This window comes from Rhineura floridana, chromosome 6 (genome assembly GCF_030035675.1).
Source record: "Rhineura floridana isolate rRhiFlo1 chromosome 6, rRhiFlo1.hap2, whole genome shotgun sequence".
In the NCBI taxonomy this organism is placed as follows: domain Eukaryota; kingdom Metazoa; phylum Chordata; class Lepidosauria; order Squamata; family Rhineuridae; genus Rhineura; species Rhineura floridana.
In genome coordinates, this window is record NC_084485.1 from 102,216,986 (window position 1) to 102,237,350 (window position 20,365).

The following is a 20,365-nucleotide window of genomic DNA, read 5'->3' on the forward strand; positions in this document are numbered from 1 at the left end:
CATTTGCAGGACTTGTAAACTGTCACATCATTCAAGCATTTTGTTTTGTTCTTGCAAACATTAATGCTTAAACAATTATGTGAGATTATCTACATTTTCATTATTTTCATTCATTTAGCTATTCTCATTTTGGAAATGTCTGTTGTGGGCTCCTCTGTGAAATTTATAGGCATTGCATGCCAGTTCTAGTACTTAATATAAATTCAATAATCTTTCTTCTTATGATAAAGATATACACATATTTCCAGACACTAGTTTATTACTTCTAGCAATAAGCCTTCTACAGGCCTTACTAAAAATTCAGTAGAAATTAATAATTCAGTTAGAATAACAGGACAAATGACAATATGTACAAGATTATACAGTGTTTACCAGCAGTACTTTCCTCATTCTGAATAGATATGAAAACTGAGCATTTCCATTGATTCCAATAATGATCATAAACAGATTTTTTTTTTTTGCCATGGTGTGTTTTGTTTTTGTGTGTGGTGACAGTGATGATTTCAATATAATTACTAGATGAGGTCCTGATCAATTGGGTTAGATGAATAAAAAAATTAGAATGATGTAACAACCCCTATTGAATGCTGTACAGGCTGATCTGATGTGTGTTTACTCATGCACTTCATTGCCTTCCAGTGTGACTTGCTCTCAAGAAAAGTTGCATAAAATTGTGGGCTTGATCATAGTTCAGGAAGAATAACTGAGACATCCAGCTTGTAGAATCATAGAATAGAATTGGAAGGGGCTTATAAGGCCATCAAGTCCAACCCCCTTCTCAGTGCAGGATTCCAACTTAAAGCATACCCAACAAATGGCTGTAGTTAGTTCTGCGCCTGTTTTACTGATGCTAAGCACCAGCCTTACAAGAGGGACTCCTTGAAATGCAGAATATCACTTAAGTTTGCTTTGTGCACCTTCATAGGATAGACTATGAGAACAATCATCCTTTATTTGATCTGAAGCACTAAATTCATTTATAAAACACTGACTATTCAGTTAGTCCAAAATACCTTCAGATCAGGAAAAGTCAATGAAGATAAGACCCTTGGAGCTGGATTTCTGTCTTAGTTATGCTAAACTTAAAAGCTAGCAGTGATCAGCTGAAGTAAGCAAAGTAGTCTCAAGTATGTTTAACTTTTCAAAAACTTCGCTTTTCTAGAAGTTAAAATCTTTTTTCTTTTTATATTATTCAATAAGCCAAGAGATATCTCTGCATTAGTGAAAACAGAACAAAACAAACTCTTGGACAATGTCTGCTCTGTCTTTTTCTCCCGTTTTTAAAAACAGAAGGGTCCATGTCATAAGCCTCTTTGTTTCTGAGGACTGAAAAGCATGACCAGATCGCTCACACATCTTTTGTAATTGCAACATTATCAGCTGTTTTTATATTGTCTTTGACTGTTTTGTATCATGGTTGTTTAAATGGCAGTTTAAAGCATACATTTCATTCCTTTTTGCTAGTGAGATAATGCTTTGAAAATGTAAATAAGGAAAATATTTTAGTCCACAGAAACCGTAGATGATCAGTGAGTAGGATGTCAAGGGAAAGAGATAGAGGGAAAATTTCTTTCATATTTTTATGGTAAAAATTTGGTGAAATCCTGTAGGATTATAACTTATTCTGCCAATAAGGGTATTAACAGGAGCAGTTATTACAATCAGCTGCATTTCATTTTTTAAAAAATCCTTCCAAAGATGACAACTGAATTAATAAAGCATTCCTGATACCAAACATCCCAGTCTTTTTTCACAACTAAACTAGCAGTAGTTTGCCATAAAAGTTAGAGTTAAGTTGATTGTTTGGAATAGATGTACTACATAATTGTTTGTGGGCTGTGTTCAAAGGGAGAAAAGAAGATCAAATTGCACTAGGCATGCCTAAGTGGCTCTTTGTATTTTTTGCTAGCCAGTAGTTTAGGGGCAAATTCAGAAGTGCAGGGTCCCTTCATGTCACAGCCCCCCCCCAGATTATATAACCTTCTGAAACTATAGAATAGTTGAGCCAGGCTTGAATACTGCTTTCTGCCTCTCTGTCACTGTCACCATTTGACTGGACCTTTCTCACTGTCAGAGATATTGCTTGAATTACTGAATTCAGTGTCTATGTTTATCTCTTGCTGCTACCAAACTGCTTGATGATATAGATGGGATGCTGTCATCAGGATTCGCTGTCTCTTCTTCTGCATTTACAGAATTCTCTCTCTCCACAACTTATCTTGGCTTTTTGAAGTAGGAATGAATAAAGGCTTGCTTGTAATTGACAGTCCTTGGGACTGTTCTCAGTGGCTAACTCCCCTTTCATGATGATTGGCTTATAGCGTGCTGGACACATAGGGATCCTGCTGGGACCTGGTTCCCAAATACATAAGGGGTCTAAACCCCCGCCCCCAGGACCCCAGACGAGTATACCCTTGACTAGTTCATAAAACACTTTGGAATTTTCTTGTTTTCTTTAGCTGCAATACCAAGTGCATACAGTGTTGTGCAGACTTGACCTATTAGAGTCAGTAGAGCTCTTCATTCCCCTACCAGATTGCCATTGTGCTGCCAGGATCAGTATTGTGGCCAGTATGTTAATTCCAAGGCAGGATTTCCATACCTTCCCTGCAACCATTCATAGGCTTGTGCTCCCCATACCATTGACGCAGAGGCTACTGTTCAGAAATGCAGCAACTATTAGCTTTTGGGTTCTTGTAGAAGAAGTGTGGAAGAACCTGTCTTGGAATGAATGGCATGCACACCTGGCTGCACAGGGGTGGCCCAGTAGAGGAGAGAATACTCTGCTGATGCCAATAGGCTCCATACATGTGCACCTTATTTGCTAATTCATAATTAGCAGCTGCATTGTTACAGACAGTTTTATCTGCTTCTGCATGCACGTATGCCCCAGTCCAGGCATCCATGTCCATTCACTTATATGGATCTCTTTCCTCCCTTGGAATGAATGGGGATACTGATGGGGTCAGTCACTTGATATGTACTATATAGCTCCCCTAGAACTAACTGCAGATTGACATAGTAGTGTGGAAGAGAGCTATGGAATTCTTATGTGAGAATGCTAAAAGAAAGCTTCAGATTGTTTTGCTTTCTCTTTGTATGTGTGTGTCTGGATTTCACAGTGTTTGCCATCAGAACTCACCTACCCCTGGGTTTTAGAGGATAAGAATCCAATGTCTGGATACATCTGGGAGTATGAATTTCAAAATGAAATTCCATTAAACATTATCACTAACACTTTAAATGGGTAATATATTCAAATACTGGAAATATAAGATGCCACAGGCTTAGTCTGTCCAGGGAGTATGGACTAATAAACACGGAAACATAAAAATCTGTTAGCATTTGTCAGAGATGGACATAATTGATAGTATGTCTTTATTCTTCCATGTGATTATTTATTTAAAATAATAATCATCTGCTTAAGATTCTAAGCCATTCAAAAGTACCATGGCTACAGATCTACAGAGCCACTCCTTTAAATACCTTGCAATTTCACTTGAGTCAGATAGCCCTGTAGATAGCAAGCCATGCATTGGGGATATAATGATTCAGATAGACTTTGTCACATCAGTGTCTGCCTATGAGGGTTTTCTCTCAACTCAGTACCTGATGCTGAGCAGCAAACTGTAATAGATGTTGCTCTCCAAAACCTGTTCCTTGCTATGACATCCTGTTTCCTGTTGCTGGTCACTATCTGTTCCGGGTATGTTCACCTCTGATCCTGTCAAGCCACTACATCAGTTCTCAGCCTAGCTGTAATAGAACAGAGAACCATACAGTGTTTCCTGATAGATATGTGTTGCAGGATTGGTGTTCCTGATGAATACATGTTTTTTACAATGTCAGTGGAATCAAAATGGTTGGTATTTATACCTTTGCTTGTTTACTTCTGATTAGCAGCTGCATTGTTACTGTTGACCTAAAATCTGGTGCTTTTGGTGTTTGGTAAGCTTCTTGCCAAGCTCTCTCTCTCTGTGTGTGTGTGTGGTGTGTGTGTGTGTGTGTGTGTGTGTGTGAGAGAGAGAGAGAGAGAGAGAGATCTTATGTCTGGCTTTCTGTTTTCAAGGTGCCTCGTCTCCTGACGTAGAGTCTAACTATGGGGGCGGCCTGTTAGACATGATGAAAGGAGGAGCAGGGAGACTCTTCAGCAACTTAAAGGATAACTTGAAGGACACTCTAAAAGACACTTCCACTAAAGTTATGCAATCTGTTGCAAGGTACTATGAACCAAAAGCCCTGGAGAGCTGTGCTAGCAAAATAGTAATCTTAGTAATTATTTCCCTGTCACATGGAAACAAACAGGTTTTAGTAGACTTTGGAGAAAGGGATTATTTAGCAGCCTGGTAAGATCTTAGTAGTGAAATGGAAAAGGTTGAGATGAATTAGACTAAATTCACTAAAGCAAAACATTGAAGCCTGAAGTTTGAATAATATTATGATTATAGTACAGTAAGGGTGAAGAACTTCTGGTTTATAGGGCAAATATGGCCCTCCATCCCTGTCTGTCTGGCCCTTAGGACTCTCCCCATGCTCTGCTCCACAAACTTCTTGAGTGATTTTGCCAAAGTTGAATGTGTTCTTGAACTGAATTGATGCCTATTTCTTGCCTGAGTGGGGAGATAGGTGTGTGTGTGTATGTGTGTAGAAACCTCTAGCTTTTCTGAGGCTGGAATGTAGACTACTATACAAAGGGAAGAGTCACATTTGTTGCCCTGCCCACCACTGGCATTCAGCTCCCAGGAGGTTGCATGCTATGGAATGTGGCCCTTGGATTGAAAAATGTTCCCCACCCCTGGTAGAAGCATGAAGTTCTAAGAGTGTATCTGCTCCCTGCAGTTTTCTGGAACCATGAATATTTATTCTGGACTTAAGGTACTTTCCTCAATTAATAACATATGAAGAGCCCTGCTGGATCATCACAAAGGCTCGTGAAGTTCAGCAATTTTGTTTTCCAAACTCCAGGAACCAAAAAGGCAAGACACAAAGGGAATAGCTTTCCCCTTTGGTTGTCCATCTGCTGATATTCAGTGGTACACTGCTTCTGAACTTCAAACAGTTCTATTTAGCCATCATGGCTAATCACTGATAGACTTATCCTCCATGAATTTGTCTAATCCTCCTTTAAAAACATTTTAAAATAAAACAGCAGCTGCTGCAACATTTTTGAAAGTGAATTCCATACCATACACATACATGTGCTGGGTGAAGATGTATTTCCTCTTGTTTGTCCTGAACTTTCTGTTTGCCAGTTCCATTAGATGGCCGTGAGTTGTAGACAGGGAAGAAAAATGTATATGCATACAGTTATCATTTCCTGGAAAGGGTAGGAGAACTTGGAAGTGTGTAAAAGAAAATTATGGGATCTTTCTGAAGGGTGATATCTTCAGTATACAAGCTAGTGGTGACCATATTGAATTCAGGAGCTGGCTTCTTTCCTGACGTTCAAAGTGGCCACTGCAGCTATCATTTTCTTGCTCTTACTGGTCTTTCTATCAGCTGAAGTCTCTTCACTATTAGCTGAGTAGACACAGTGGAATTATTTAGCAGCCATTATATAGAGAGCTGTCTGCAAAGAAGGACACAGTATGAGATTTGGAGCCTTTTTTTTTACTATGTACTTTCTGATATTACGAATTAGTTTGACATTCTAAATATTTCTAACAGTCATGGGAGTGAAAGACACTGAATCCTGAAGTGTAGTTCAGGAATGGGGAAACTGCGCCCCCCCCCAGATGTTATTGGACTACAACTTCCATAATCTCTGACCACTGTACATGCTGACTGGGGATGATGGGAGCTGGAGCCCAACAACATTGTTCAGATTTTGGGGTGTATATGTAATATATATATATGTATGTATATATTAACCAGCATCTATTTTCTTGTCTGTTCTTGTTGTCGTCTTGAAATAGCTACACCAAGGGAGAACTAGATATTTCTTACATTACCTCAAGAATTATTGGTAAGTTTGTCAGTTGCTTCACACAATAATACAGTGCTCCATGTAGCAATGCAGTATGCCTATCTTGTCTCTCTTCCGGTTTAGAATATAAACTTACCTTTTTCATTTCTTGATAGTGATGTCATTTCCTGGTGAAGGAGTTGAACTGGGATTTAGGAATCATATTGACAATGTACGAACGTTCTTGGATTCAAGTCATCCTGACCGCTACACAGTTTTCAATTTGTCACCGAAGTCTTATCGTACTACCAGATTTCATAATAGAGTAAGTGACTTTTGCTGGTGTAATGATGTGTCCTAGACTATTGCAAGGTATTCAGTCCTGTTTGTAACACTAGCCCTGTCATTTTTTATGACTGATGGAATAAAAAGGAATGATCTAGCTAGTTCCATGTCCAGTTGCCTTTTGAAAGAGGAAGCTCAGTGAAATAGGTACCCAGGTTAGCATTTGGTGGATGGAGAAGGCCATACAGTATTATTTATTATTACTATTTATTAAATTGATATCCTGCCCTTCCTTCCAGTAGGAGCCCAAGGCAGCAAACAAAAACATGAAAAACACTATAAAACATAAAACAGACATTAAAATATATTAAAACAAAACATCTTTATAAACATATTAAAACAAAAATCTTTAAAAAGTCTTTAAAAAAAAGCTTTTAAAACTTCTTGAAAAGCAATTCAGATGCACACTGGGATAAGGTCTCCACTTAAAAGGCTTGTTGAAAGAGAAAGGTCTTCAGTAGGCACCAAAAAGATAACAGAGATGGCTCTTGTCTAATATTTAAGGGGAGGGAATTCCACAGGGTAGGTGCCACTACACTACACTAACGGTCAGCTTCCTATGTTGTGTGGAATAGACATCCTGATAAGATGGTATCTGCAGGAGGCCCTCACTTGCAGAGTGCAGTTATCTATTGGGTATATAAGGGGTAAGATGATCTTTCAGGTATCCTGGTCCCAAGCCGTATAGGGCTTTGAACACCAAAACCAGATCCTTGAACTTAGCCTGGTAGCTAATAAGACGGAGATGGATATAAATTCCATCTTGAGAAATCTAAACTGCCATTTTGGCTAGTTAGCATCAGATCTTGTAAAAGCCATTTTTGTGTCTGAAGATGATAGGAGTGTATGCCTGTGGACAATATATAATTATGTTGTTAGTTCCATGCATAGAATTTTCATTTAGGCCTTATGAGATCCCACAAATGTCAAACTCTTTAAAGGATTAGGATGCTTCTGCCACTGTTTCTCTTCACTGAAAGCTGCTGACTGTCACATACAGGAATACCCCACTATACGGACCTTCACTTTACGGACACTCACGAGTACGGACATACTTACAGTAGCACCATTCCCCTGTTTACATACGCAAGAACAGACACTTAACCTTTGGTTGTGGCCTGTTCTTTCAGTGGGGGGTGGTGGAAAGAGACGCAACCTCACGACTGCGAATCAGCTGGGAGGCGCGATCGCGATCAGTTGAGAGGCACAGCAGCGCAGCAGCAGAGGCTTTAGCACAGGGCTTTGAGACTCCTTGTGAAGGAGAGGTGGCACAGTGGCGGCACAAGTGAAAAAAGGTAGTGCTTCACTTTAAGTACATTTTCAGTTTATGTACTCGCTCTGGACCCATTGCGTATGTTAATGTGGGGTATTCCTGTACAATGATCTCTCCTTCATTACTTGTCCGTGTTTGTGGCCTAAGGTGTGTTAGTCAATGTGCTCACATGCTTTAATTACTATTTCAGTGCCAATGAGCCTATTGTGTGCAGAAGAGGAAAGTTATGATCACATCAGTCTAATATGCGAGTTGTTATCCTGGGTTTGTAAACTGAAAACAAAGAGAAGAGGCAAACATCCAGTGGATCCATTCTGCTGACTGCCAGCAAGCAAACTTGGCTGAGATAGATTTTAATGAACTTTCACAGGGCTAGTAAAGTCCACGAATCCATTCACTGTGAACTTGTTTGATAGTCAAAGTGACTTTCAGACCCATTAAAGTGATTCCATGGAATCTTTAGTATCACTGCATGAAACAATAATGTAGTAAGCGTACTATTTCCAACATTTCAATATTTGTCAGTAAATAATACTGATAAAAATTGGCTGAAATTGTGATACCAGCTGTATTTTTCAAACTCGCTTGATAAGTCGTCTTTGCCTTCTAAGAGCTTTCCCTCATATGCACGTTTGAAGCAATTTTACCTCACAGACACTAACAGCATATCACTAAAATACTCTTAAGAGTATGCATTCTAGACTGCATCCAGTTACACATTTGGTTTCTGATACCCTCCTTGTAGCCCTCTCCAACACCACTCATAGGTGTGACAAAAGGACCTGATCTCTGGGGGAGGAAGGCACTTCACTGTCTCCCAATCCACAGTTTACTGATTAGACTGTTCAGCAGATAGGGAAAACTGGTAGTAATTTACACCAGAGCAGCCATCTTTCTCTGCTCCCAAAAGGTATCAAACCTGTACCTGAGGAATGTGGCATGACTCCTGATTGAATGGCTATAGCCAAGACGCCCCTTGGTCAAATATTTTTTAAAAGATGACTGCTGTGATGTAGTCATTATCCCTCACTGCCCATCAGAGTCCTGCAACTGACCATCTATGCTGCATTACTCATGAGGAGACCAGATGCCTCTTTGTACGTAGTAAAATCAGAATAGATTTGAACCAACAGGTTCCTTTATTTTCAATATTCTCTTTTATCTTTCTGTCTCCTCCCTTATCTTCTTTATTATTCATAAATGTTATATATTATGGCTGTTGTGATCTTGTGTACATTATTGCCAAACTCATGAGACTGCTGTTAAACACCCCATCCCAAGCCTCAGTCACTTGGTTCATGCTATAGAGATAAAGGATTGGGGTTGACAGAGAAAAGCAGGTTGCTATGATATCTGGGAGCGACAGGGAACTGGGTGCTGGCTCTCCACCCCTTGTAAGCTGAGTGGGATCTTGGTGGAGAAAAGCAAGTTTCTTTCACTGGAGAGTGACAAGTAAACTGGATGCTATCTCAGAGTCCCCATTTAAGTATTTGCTCTAGAGCCCCAGAAAGCTCTCCTGCCACAGGTTAGAGGAAACATAAAAGAGGTGTGGTGGCAGGTTACCAGATAGCGTTGGGACATGCTTAGCCTACCTTGAAAGGCAGTGGAGCCAGGAAGGGTATAAGCAGGCTCTCTTAGCCTTCCCCTTCTGTTACAATAGAATCATAGGAATCTGCCTTATTCAAAATCAGACCATTGGTCCATCTAGTTCAGTATTATCTATACTGGTAGGCAGCGGCTGTCCAGGGTTTGACAGGGGACACTCTCAGCCCTATGTGTAGATGCCAGGGATTGAACTTGCCTACAAAACAGATACTCTATTGGTGAACTATGCTCACCCACGTTGGCAGGAAGAAAAATGTGCCTAAATTATGGAATAGCCCCTTAAGAGGCCCAGATAGCCTCTTCTTTGTCTGCTTTTAAGCCGTTTTATTCTGACGGGTATTTTTTTAGCTGCAGTCTGTCATGATATGTTTTGCATTTGCTGATATTTATATGATGCTGTCTGCTTGGTTTAGTTTTCTATATGCTCATAATGTAAGATGCCTTGAAAATTGTTTATCATAGTAAAGTGGGAAATAAGTATGTAAATGAAAATACATAAAAATGGAGTGCAAGGTAACTGAGCTTTCTTCAGAGTGTATGTAGAGCCTGAGCAACATGTTCAGAAAGAGGGTACCCCAAGGTTCCTTTCTCTATGGTAGACTGCTCTTGTCTGTCTCTCTTTGTTTCCTGCTCCATGCCCTGCCTTTCAACTTTCCATATAAGGGACCATGGCAAAACTTGAGGCTAGTTATATTTTCCCATCTGTGGAGCTGTGCACACTACTGCAGAGGATGGTCAGAAAATTTGAAGTTGGAATGTTGAACTACTCCCGAGGCAGGTGGGGAGAAAACACCGAGTCAACTAGTTGCTGCAGGTTGACCTGACTACCTCTTTTGGTTAATTTCTTATCTGTCTCTGTTAATCCCACTGCTGCAGGTCTGGGCTGATCAGCCTTCTCCTCGCCCCCCCCAAAAGTGACAGTATTGTTTTGGGGTAGTTGTCATTAACAAGACCCTTTTATTCTGTGCCCCAAGTTCTCATGAAATTGTACCTATTTTACCCCCAAGCACAATATATAGAGATGGAAATCTCTGTAATAGTACTTTCAAGATTGAAGTACATGTGAACTATTGTAACCAAAGAACGGCATAGTCTGCCAGACAAGCTGTTATAACTTCTTTATACAGTGCCATTGGTGTATATGGTATCTTAAATAGGAACATAGGGAAAAAATAGGTTGTTGCCCAAGGCAACAACTTCCATTGAGATCAGTGAGATGTACTACCATGCAATTAAGCATGTGCAGAATGAAATTTTGTCACATATTTTGGGCAAAACGCTATGGACTTGTGTATACTTATAAGGCCAAGCATATAGGAAATGTAATGTGAATTTCAGCAGCAGAATGAGTTAATTTAAGTATGTGCATGTGTTATAATTATTAAAAAAACATTTTTTCTGGATAAGTGCCCATTCAATGCATGTGCTTTACTGCAGTGTTATCACAGCAGTTCTTTTGCTGCAATGCTTCAGAATGGTTGGCCCCTGCACTGTGGTGTCTAAATAACAGAAGACAGTTCTTGATCATCTAAACCCATGCATTAGATTAAGCTGCTTCAATCTTGTGGCTTTCAGTAGGATGTAAATAAAATTGCAACCATTGTCCTTAGCCACCAAAGGTTTCTTTGCTATTATATCATTATTTGGTTAGCAGACCTCTTTACTTTTGTTAAATATATTGTATTTTTTAAAGTGGTAGGATTGTTAAAACATGATTAAAATAGGTTTTAATTCCTTCGTTCTGTTAAAAAAATGTTCCTGTTGTCTGGGTTGGCTGCTGAATCAACTATATCTCCAAATAATTGTTGAATGCAATGCAAGCACAGGCTGTAGATACTCAAATGCTTACCAGCTTAGTTTCTGCTCTATAGCAAAACAGCCTGCTCTATACAGATAGTTCCATTCACATAAGGGATTCTTCATGAGCTGAACTTTCCTCTTGTGAATGGAAGCTCTTTCTATTAATGGAGCAAAACTTAGGATCCAAGCCAGTATGTTTTTTTCTACATTACTGTAGAAAAAATGGATGCAGATGGTTTTCTCCTAAAGCCTGTCGCTGTGTGCATAACTATAGAAACTTTTTCCAAATGTGGTGGTTTCTTAATAGCCAGATGGTAGCTTACAGTAAAGCATTTAGTTTACAGCTCATTGGTCATTGATAGTAATTGCAGAGCTTAAGATGGCAGGACTGGCCAAAATTTAGGTGAATAGCATATATAATCTCATTAATTTTAACACAGTAGAAGGAAAAGGCACGGAGAGTAACTCTTCCTTTGAGGCCTGGCTTTTTGTATCCTATAGCATTGTGATGGAAAAACCCTTTCTTCATCCATTTTTAATCAATGGATTGTATTCAGCTAAGTAGACCTTAATGAACCTAAGTTGTTGTTGTTGTTATGTGCCTTCAAGTCGATTACGACTTACGGCGATCCTATGAATCAGTAACCTCCAAGAGCATCTGTCATGAACCACCCTGTTCAGATCTTGTAAGTTCAGGTCTGTGGCTTCCTTTATGGAATCAATCCATCTCTTGTTTGGCCTTCCTCTTTTTCTACTCCCTTCTGTTTTTCCAAGCATTATTGTCTTTTCTAGTGAATCAGGTCTTCTCACGATGTGTCCAAAGTATGATAACCTCAGTTTCATCATTTTAGCTTCTAGTGACAGTTGTGGTTTAATTTGTTCTAACACCCAATTATTTGTCTTTTTCGCAGTCCATGGTATGCGCAAAGCTTTCCTCCAACACATTTCAAATGAGTTGATTTTTCTCTTACCCGCTTTTTTTACTGTCCAACTTTCACATCCATACATAGAAATCGAGAATACCATGGTCTGATGGGCGCCATTTCTGCTATAATTGGATTTGCCATCAGATTAATTATTATTTCTGATATTCTCTATCTTTGTGGAGAGAATTTTGAAGTAGTAACTCTCTATGCCTGGTTTCCAATTCATTCATTCTTTTTTCGCTATTCATTTTTTTAAAAATTGTTTTGAAATCGATAGTGTGAGTGATACTTCTATCAAGCTACTTTCTATGTGAGCTCTTCAAATGTGTATTCCCTTTCACTGATGTCAACTGACATTGATTGTAACTGACATACAGAAAGCAGTAAGGGGGAATGGCAGAGCTTGGAAAAGTTACTTTTTTGAACTACAACTCCCATCAGCCCCAGCCAACATAGCCACTGGATTGGGCTGATGGGAGTTGTAGTTCAAAAAAGTAACTTTTCCAAGCTCTGGGTGTTGATTGTAAGCAGCAGGAGGGAAGACACTGACTTGATTATCTGCTCAATTTGCTCTGCAATGCACTTGAAAAGGAATGTAGATAGGAAATAATTACAGAGTTCAGAATACAGATCAATACTCTTAGTAGGCCGCTACCAGGGCACACCCCTAGAACTCCATTTATGCTCCTGCAAGAATGCAGACATCGAATCTTTGTCCCATGTCTTCTTCGTCTGCTCCTATTATTGCGCTGAATGCTTCAGATATTTAAACCCTATTTTAAAAACCTTCCCGGCAGGCCCAAAACCGTATTACTGCAACACCTTTTGGCTGGCCTAGATAAACCAACAACTCTATCTGTTGTCAAGTTGATCTCCACTGCCCAACTGATTCGTATGAAGATCCCCTCCTCTTAGCTAATCAATCTTTTGTTTAACACCTATGAGCTCTGTTTGATATATATATATTTTATAACTATGGTTTTTATTATCTGTAAAATCAATTGTATATTGGGTCTATGACCGCATAATAAAATTTGATTTGATGATTATTATTACAGATCAATACCAGTAGAGACTTGGGAATAAATAGCAATTATAATATCGATAATTCTCTGCAAAGTGCAGATGGATAGATGGATGGATGGATGGATGGATGATGGATGGATAAAGAAAATGAAATTATATTGGAGGAAAAAGGAATTGGATTGTTAACAACCACTAGGGGGCCACACTTAAAAACAAAATGTAAAAAAGGAGAGGATTCCATCCCTAGTCTACTCTGTGTAGGACTAGCATTGAATGCCACCCAGTGCAATGTGTACATCCAACCAGTGGCCCAATTAAAAAAGTGACAAATCATATATACAGGGATTCTTGTTTCAGGGGCCAGCTCAATGGCAATCCTAAGGAATGAAGGTTTTAAAATAATTACAAATACTTTACTTTACTCTGGTTATCACTTGTATTTGTGTTGCCAAAACATTTAACCCTCCTCTTATTTTATTGGCCTACAATACTGGTGAGGCCTCTCTTCTGTGTAATTCTGTATATGTTTACTTGGGGCGGGGGGTGGGGAGTTCCGCTGTGTTAAAGAGAGCTTACTCTGTAGTGCATTTAGGATTATCATCTGTATCTTATATGTAACTTAAGTAGAGTTTCCTATGTACCTGTTGCTTATTTGTTAAGTGAACTTTAACTTCAAAGAAAGTACTATCACTGCCCACCTGATTATGGAAATCAAGTTAACATTGGCTGATCCCAAATTAACATCTTAAATTAGCCCAACACTCCTAGAAGCTGATTAGACCATCTTAACTTTTCCTCCTTTCCTGGTTTGCCTTTTTGAAAAGGAGGCTATCCCCCTTATGCGAATTGTCAGTTTCTGATAGTTCTTTGGAATTACTATCCATCATATTATGGAGGGGTGTGTGTGTGTGCATAATATTGCCATCAGTGTAGAGCTACAATGGAAATCAGGATTGTTTTTCTTGTATATGCTTGATTCAGTTCTTTAGTCTTATGATATACTTATCAATCAACATATTTTTAGGGCTGTATCCAGTGGTGTCATAGTTATAGCAGACACATTGAAATAAATAAACTTGAGGCTTAGTGCTGCTGTTTTCATAATCGATGTATGATTTTATTTTATATTTACTGTTTATGTTATATCTTGTGTTGTAAGCCAAACTGTGCTCCGCTCTGGAGGATGGGCGAGGTATAAAAAAACCTTTGAAATAAGTTAGTCAAGTCTATTGATTTAAGTAAGTCTATTCTGAGTATGACTTAGTAACTAAAAGGTTCCATGTCCCTGACTTGGATACAACCCTTTTTCTTTTAAAGCTGTAAGTGGTTTAAAATACTGCAGCCTTAAAACCACATTATATGCCTTAAACATGCTCTAACATGATGGACCTAAGAAGAGTTTGCATAGAGGAAGCTGAAAAAACTGGAATTTTAAATAGTTTTTATTAGTCAAATTCACCTAACACTTTGTAGAAATTGATTAAGGCAATGTTCAGAAAAGAACATATGGGGTTGAAAAAATACATAACTGAAATTCTAAATCCTTGTTTTCTCAAGCCTGACTTGACTTTCTTTCTAAGCAATGAATTTCACTTGTTTGGCTAGCAGCTCTTTGATTAAATGATTGAGAAACATGCTTAAAGGGCAAGCTTGTCCACCAGTGTGGCAATGGTATAGCATCGTTTAATTACTGTTGTTCTCTTCCACAAAAGATGAATTGAAAATCATCATCAGTATGAAACTTCAAATTTTTGTTCTCTGTGTTCTCTGTGTTCTCTCTACTTTAGGTATCTGAATGTAGTTGGCCAGTTAGACAAGCACCCAGTCTCCATAACCTCTATGCTGTATGCAAGAACATGCACAACTGGTTGCAGCAGAATCCCAAAAATGTTTGTGTCATCCACTGTATGGTAAGTCAGGCAGTAAGTAACCACTTCTTCAGAAATGTCTTACCGCAAAACAGCTTGCTTTTAGAATAGAGAAATGAGAAAAATACACTTAAAAACAAATCCATCCTTGATATAAATTGTTTGATGAGAGAAGGTGTCAACCAACCAACATATAAAAGGAACTCAAGTTAAAATTGAGATGTTTGATTTAAATCTGTATTTATACAGATTTGTATAATGATAACCTTTGTAACTGCAGAATTGTAGAACACCATGTACCTAACTTGGTAACAGCCTCAGCTTTGTCTCTGAATGCTGTTGTGGGTTCTTTTGGCTGTAGATGCTGACGGTGATGAAAAGTGCGGGGGGCGGGGAGTGACTGGATTGGGCAGTCATACTGCTTTCTTCCATCCCAGCCATACCTAACCCTAATAAAAGTAGGGCTATCACCAGCGTAAATAAATCATAGTTTATTAACTGAATGTGTGCTTAACTGACTGAAGCATGGATTTGAAGAAAACAGCAAACTTTATTTTTAGAAAGGGGGAGATGCTTTTTCTACCTTGACACCCACCAATCTACATGTGTGCATATATCTGTATATTTATTTATAAGAGTATTTCTAAACCGCCAACTCACTCACAAAATATCATAGTGGTGTACAATAAAGTGTGTGTGACCCAATGAATTAGGGGTTATTTAATAGTAAATCTAAATGATTAAAAGTTGCAGTCTTATTAATATGCTTGATGTTCTGCTTCTGTGTACCCCAACAACAAAGCTAAGAGCAAGAAAAAGGAAGATCCAATTCAGCCTGTCAGTGACATAGAAGTATCTTTCTGAGTACACCTCAACTGAACAGGAAGCTAATTAATGTTGCAGAGCTTGTGTGGAGATTGATGAAAACAATTTCCTTGTGGCATTGCTGCATGCAGGATCTGTAATGTTGAGAAGCTTCTTGCCACATCTGCCTGCTCAATTGCATGGAGAGTCTAGTTGCAAGGGAGATGCAGTGCTGGTATGGAGGCTGGAATATGCAGTAAGACTGGCAAATCTTAGTAGTGGTATAATGGAAACAGTTTTTCATGGCCTCTGCATTAGGCCTAAGAATGGCCATACAAATGGCATGGATGTCATTGATTGAGTATAGGTTATATCTGTATAGTGCTTTGGGGCATTAGTGGCATTTGCACTCAATTGCTATTGTATTTAGCATTAAACGTTTAGGTTGTGTTTTTTTTAAAAATGGAGAGTTTGCAAAACACTCAGTCCATATAAAAATAACATTCCTTTGACACTCCTCATCTTTTCAAAAATATTTCAACCATCACTATACATTTATTACTGATAATCTAATCCTGCACACATTTACGCGATATGTACTCGATACTTCCTTTTTAGCCATGAAGCTTCTACCTTGAAATAATCTTGCTCAAATGGTGTTGCATGCATTAGGTAGAAAAAGTCTAATTAGAGGGTAAAATTTTCCTGATAGATGCTCTTGCATTTTATTTGACAGGATGGTCGTGTAGCGTCAGCAGTCCTGGTCAGTGCAATGTTCTGTTTCTGTCATCTCTTCTCTAATCCAGCTCATGCCATTCAGTTGTTAAATTCAAAGAGACCTGGGATAGTACTCTGGCCATCCCACAGAAGGTATGGCACACTGGTTTCCTGACTGATCAAATGTCTCATTGTGTGCAGTGTGACTGTCCATTTCCTTTATACAGGAGTCAGATTTTAGTAAATTCCACCCTTCCCCACAAAGCTAGGTATGCATTGAAATCAGTGGGAATACATGTTATCAAGTAATTAAAATGCATAACTGGCTCAAGGCAGATTGGCATAAGTACTTTCAACTAGAGCTTCAACAATCCCACTTTAATAATTGCCTTTGGCCCCTTGATTCCAAAGGCTGCATTCCAAAACTATTCCATGTACTCCTGAGTTATTTTGGTCCCATGAAAGTTACTGTTCCAGAATGACTAGAAATAAAAACATTTACTCACTGTTTTCTGTTCAGTCTCTAGTAATCTCAAGCCCAGATTTTTGAGAACCACAAGAGTTTAAAATCTTGAAACAGTGGAATATATACCAGAGATGGGGAGTTGTAGTCCAGCAGCATCTGGAAGACCACAGGTCTTGATCCCTAGTCTAAATTCTTAAGGGTTTTTTTATCCCACACAGTGCTAAGGCAGGGTCCATCAGCTCAAGGATTTTTGCTTGCACAATGGAACTTCCCCCTCTCCCCCCTACATGCCCCCTAAATCTATTCTGGGGTTTCCCCAACTCTCTGGAGCAGATTTGGAGAAAGAATGGGGTGTATGCAAGGGGAGGGAAGCAGAAGGAAGTCCAGTTGCACAAGTGGAAACTCTTGTGCTAACAGGACATGTTAGTTGAATACTGCCCTAAGACTATATTAATTTATAGCCTGTTGGTACAACATTGGATTTGGAAGTAGTCCTGTTGGCAGGGAATAGGAACCAAATGCTTCTGTAGCTTTCAGATGGAACTGCATCAAGTCTGTGAAGATGCTTTTGTTTATGCTTTCCTTCTCCTCACAGGATTTCCACCCTCGAGATCTCTAATAAGATTACATTTAAAAATTACAGTCCTAGCATTCCTGTTTCATGCTATTGAAAAATTAGTTTGTAGCAACTTGAGAACCTAACGTTTGTCTTTATAGAGCTAAAGGATGCAAAGCAGTAATTAAAATGGATTCTTCTTAATTATTTTTTATTGCAGGTACATAGGATATATTTGTGACTTAATTGCAGACAAGCCTATTCAACCTCACTGCAAACCGCTAACTATCAAATCGGTCCTCCTCAGTCCAGTGCCCTGTTTCAACAAGCAGAGAAATGGCTGTCGGCCTTTCTGTGACATTCTTATTGGAGAAACTAGAATCTTCACAACCTCCCAGGAATATGAAAGAATGAAGTGAGTGCCACTGTGTTAACTTAAGAATATTCCAGGAACAAAAGTCCTAGTCATGCTTTCAGTACCCATGAATAAGTTGTCTAGGGCATACAAGTTAATGATGCCCCCAGTGCCAGTGAACATGGTAGTTGCACGTTCTGGCTGATGTGTGATTAACATCAGTCTAAAGGAGCTCTTTACCCACACAGCTGTGACCACTTGGATGTGAGTCAGAATTCCCATCTCCATGAAGGGAGCCCAACACGTTTACAACTGTATGTGTGTAGGGCCACCCTCCCTTCACACTGATGATCATCATCACACACCAGCTGGTAAGTGTGGCCAGCATACATGTTGGCCATGTTCTCGATAGCTCCTTCATATGTTGGATATCTGCAGGGACAGAATGCCTAAATAGGAATAGTGTTTTGCCCCTTACATTTTGATGTTGAGAATGGATTGCTTCAAATGTGATGCCTTTTTTCAGATAGTGTATCTGTGTGTGATGGCATGGGTTGTAGCCTGCACTTTTCAAGAGGGAAGGAAGACAAGCAATCCAGCCAAACCAACACCTCCTTGCTAACTGGCCCAACCTACTCCCTATATTGGGTAGAGTGGAATGGCACTTATGCATGGGATGAATAACAAGGCCTCAGACTGACATTTTCCAAAACAAATTATGCTTTTACTTTATGATTTAGTAAGGCAACACGTTAAACAGTTTTTGAGGAAACCTAGGGGAAAAGCTAACTTTACAGTGTTAGTAGTTCCCCAGAAGAGTAAATAAAAAATTAGCAGGGATAAATGAATCCAGCTATACCTATTCTAGACTTTCCCTCTCCAGTCCTGTACTTATCCATTTGTATTTTTCAGTGAGCTTCTAAGTCCCTTTTGTGGTCTTCTCCCAGCTCCTTCCTCCTGCAGCACCCAACTGAGAGCACTGTTAGGTGTGGAGATCCTAACATTTCACCCTCTTATGCCCAAGACCCTTTAAAACAGGAATGGAGAACCTGTGGCCTTCTAGGTGTTGTTGGACTCAAATTCCCATCAGCCCCAGCCAGTTTAGACAATTTGAGGGATAATGGGAATTATAGTCCAGCAACCTCTGGAGGGCCACATATTCCCCATCCCTGCTTTGCAACAAAAAGCAGCCACTTTACAACCCATGTTTTACAGCGAAAACTCAAAGCAAAATGGCTGAAAATCCTGTTATTTCACACTGTGTATAGAATAATGTTCAAACTATATGTAGCATCATACATGTAGATGGACTGAAATACATGAGTGGCATATATGGCTTACACAGAATTTGCTGTGTGAAATGTAACAAAATAATTGTGTGAGTTTAGCATGTTGGTGGTTATGTTTATGAACCACCCTTTCTCCAACAAAGCTCAAGGTGATGTACAACTTTCCTCTTTCAAGCCTTTTAAGTAGAAACTTTAGCCCAGTCTGCATCTGTGCTGGAATTGCTTTTTAAGATGTTTTTAAAGTTGCTTTTTAAAAGATGTTTTTAAGATGTTTTGTTTTAATATATTTTAAAGTCTTTTGTTTTTAAGATGTTTTGAAGTGTTTTTGTTTGCCACCCTGGGCTCCTTCTGGAAGGAAAGGCAAGATATAAATTTAATAAAAATAAATAAGTATAAATAACTCATTTACATCAATGATTAAACAAATACAGAACAAAAATATTCATAAAGTAATTAATTAAAACACAAACCCACACATTCTATCCAGGGCCACCATTACCATATCAGACTGAGAAGGCCTGGGTACAGAAATGGCTGTAGCAGATGTCTGAATCCCAAAAAGGAAGGGAATAGATATAACTCTCAGAGGTTATTGTTCCAAAGTTGAATGCCCATTTGTGAGTACTATAGCCGTGAATCCTCTGAATGATCTTAATGATCAAGTCATCTGGAAGCTCTTCTGCAGATACTCGGGCCCTGACTCATTTGGGGCTTTATAGACCATTACCAAAATCTTGAATCAGGTTTGGTAACATGCAGACAGCCAGTGCATTACTTTAAGGGGTTGTGTACATTCTCCCATCTTCCTGTCCTAGTTAATAACATGATAACTGCTTTCTTCACTGACTGCAGCTTCTGTACAATTTTCAAGGGTGGCTCTATATACTGTGCATTGCATTAATCCGAATGAGAAGTCACCAGAGCATGAGTTACTGATACCAGACTATCTTGGTCCAGGAATGGCTGTAACTGGTGAACTGATCAGAGCTGGAAATAGGCATTCCTAGCTACTGAGTCCACCTAGGCCTCTAATGACAACAGCAGGTCAAAGAGTACCCACAAGCTAAGGACCTACCCCTTCAAAGGGAGTGCTACCCCATTCTAGAACAAGTTGTCCCCCAACTTCTGGACATGAGAACTGCCTCCCCACAGTACCTTCAACTTATTAAGATTCAGTCAATAGTTTATTGGTCCTCATCCAGCCTGTCAAAGCCTCCAGACATTGGTCCAACGCATCTAGAACCTCTGCTGTTTCAGATGGAATGTTATTCTGCCATTTAGGATAGATATTAAAACTGAATTTTTTTTTATATTGATTGAAACTTTATTTTTACCCTGCCCTTTTTCCAAACTGGAACTCAGGGCGGCTTACAAATAGAACTACATGTAGTTAAAAACATAGAAAAACATACAATTAAAATACAATTAAA

At 39.1% G+C, this 20,365-nt stretch overlaps 1 protein-coding gene across 7 annotated transcripts in view; it reads left to right on the top strand.

The window, feature by feature from the left end:
* The window catches only part of DNAJC6 (DnaJ heat shock protein family (Hsp40) member C6), a 96,272-nt gene that overhangs the window by 44,413 nt on the left and 31,494 nt on the right, over positions 1 to 20,365 (top strand). For 4 of the 7 annotated variants that reach the window (XM_061633345.1, XM_061633344.1, XM_061633346.1 and 1 more), the window contains 6 exons: positions 4,070 to 4,220; positions 5,916 to 5,965; positions 6,082 to 6,230; positions 14,668 to 14,802; positions 16,289 to 16,422; positions 17,512 to 17,706. In XM_061633345.1, coding sequence (XP_061489329.1) covers positions 4,070 to 4,220; positions 5,916 to 5,965; positions 6,082 to 6,230; positions 14,668 to 14,802; positions 16,289 to 16,422; positions 17,512 to 17,706 — 814 coding nt within the window. The remainder of the gene's footprint in view (positions 1 to 4,069; positions 4,221 to 5,915; positions 5,966 to 6,081; positions 6,231 to 14,667; positions 14,803 to 16,288; positions 16,423 to 17,511; positions 17,707 to 20,365) is intronic. The other 3 variants (XM_061633341.1, XM_061633342.1, XM_061633343.1) reach the window with 1 other exon arrangement.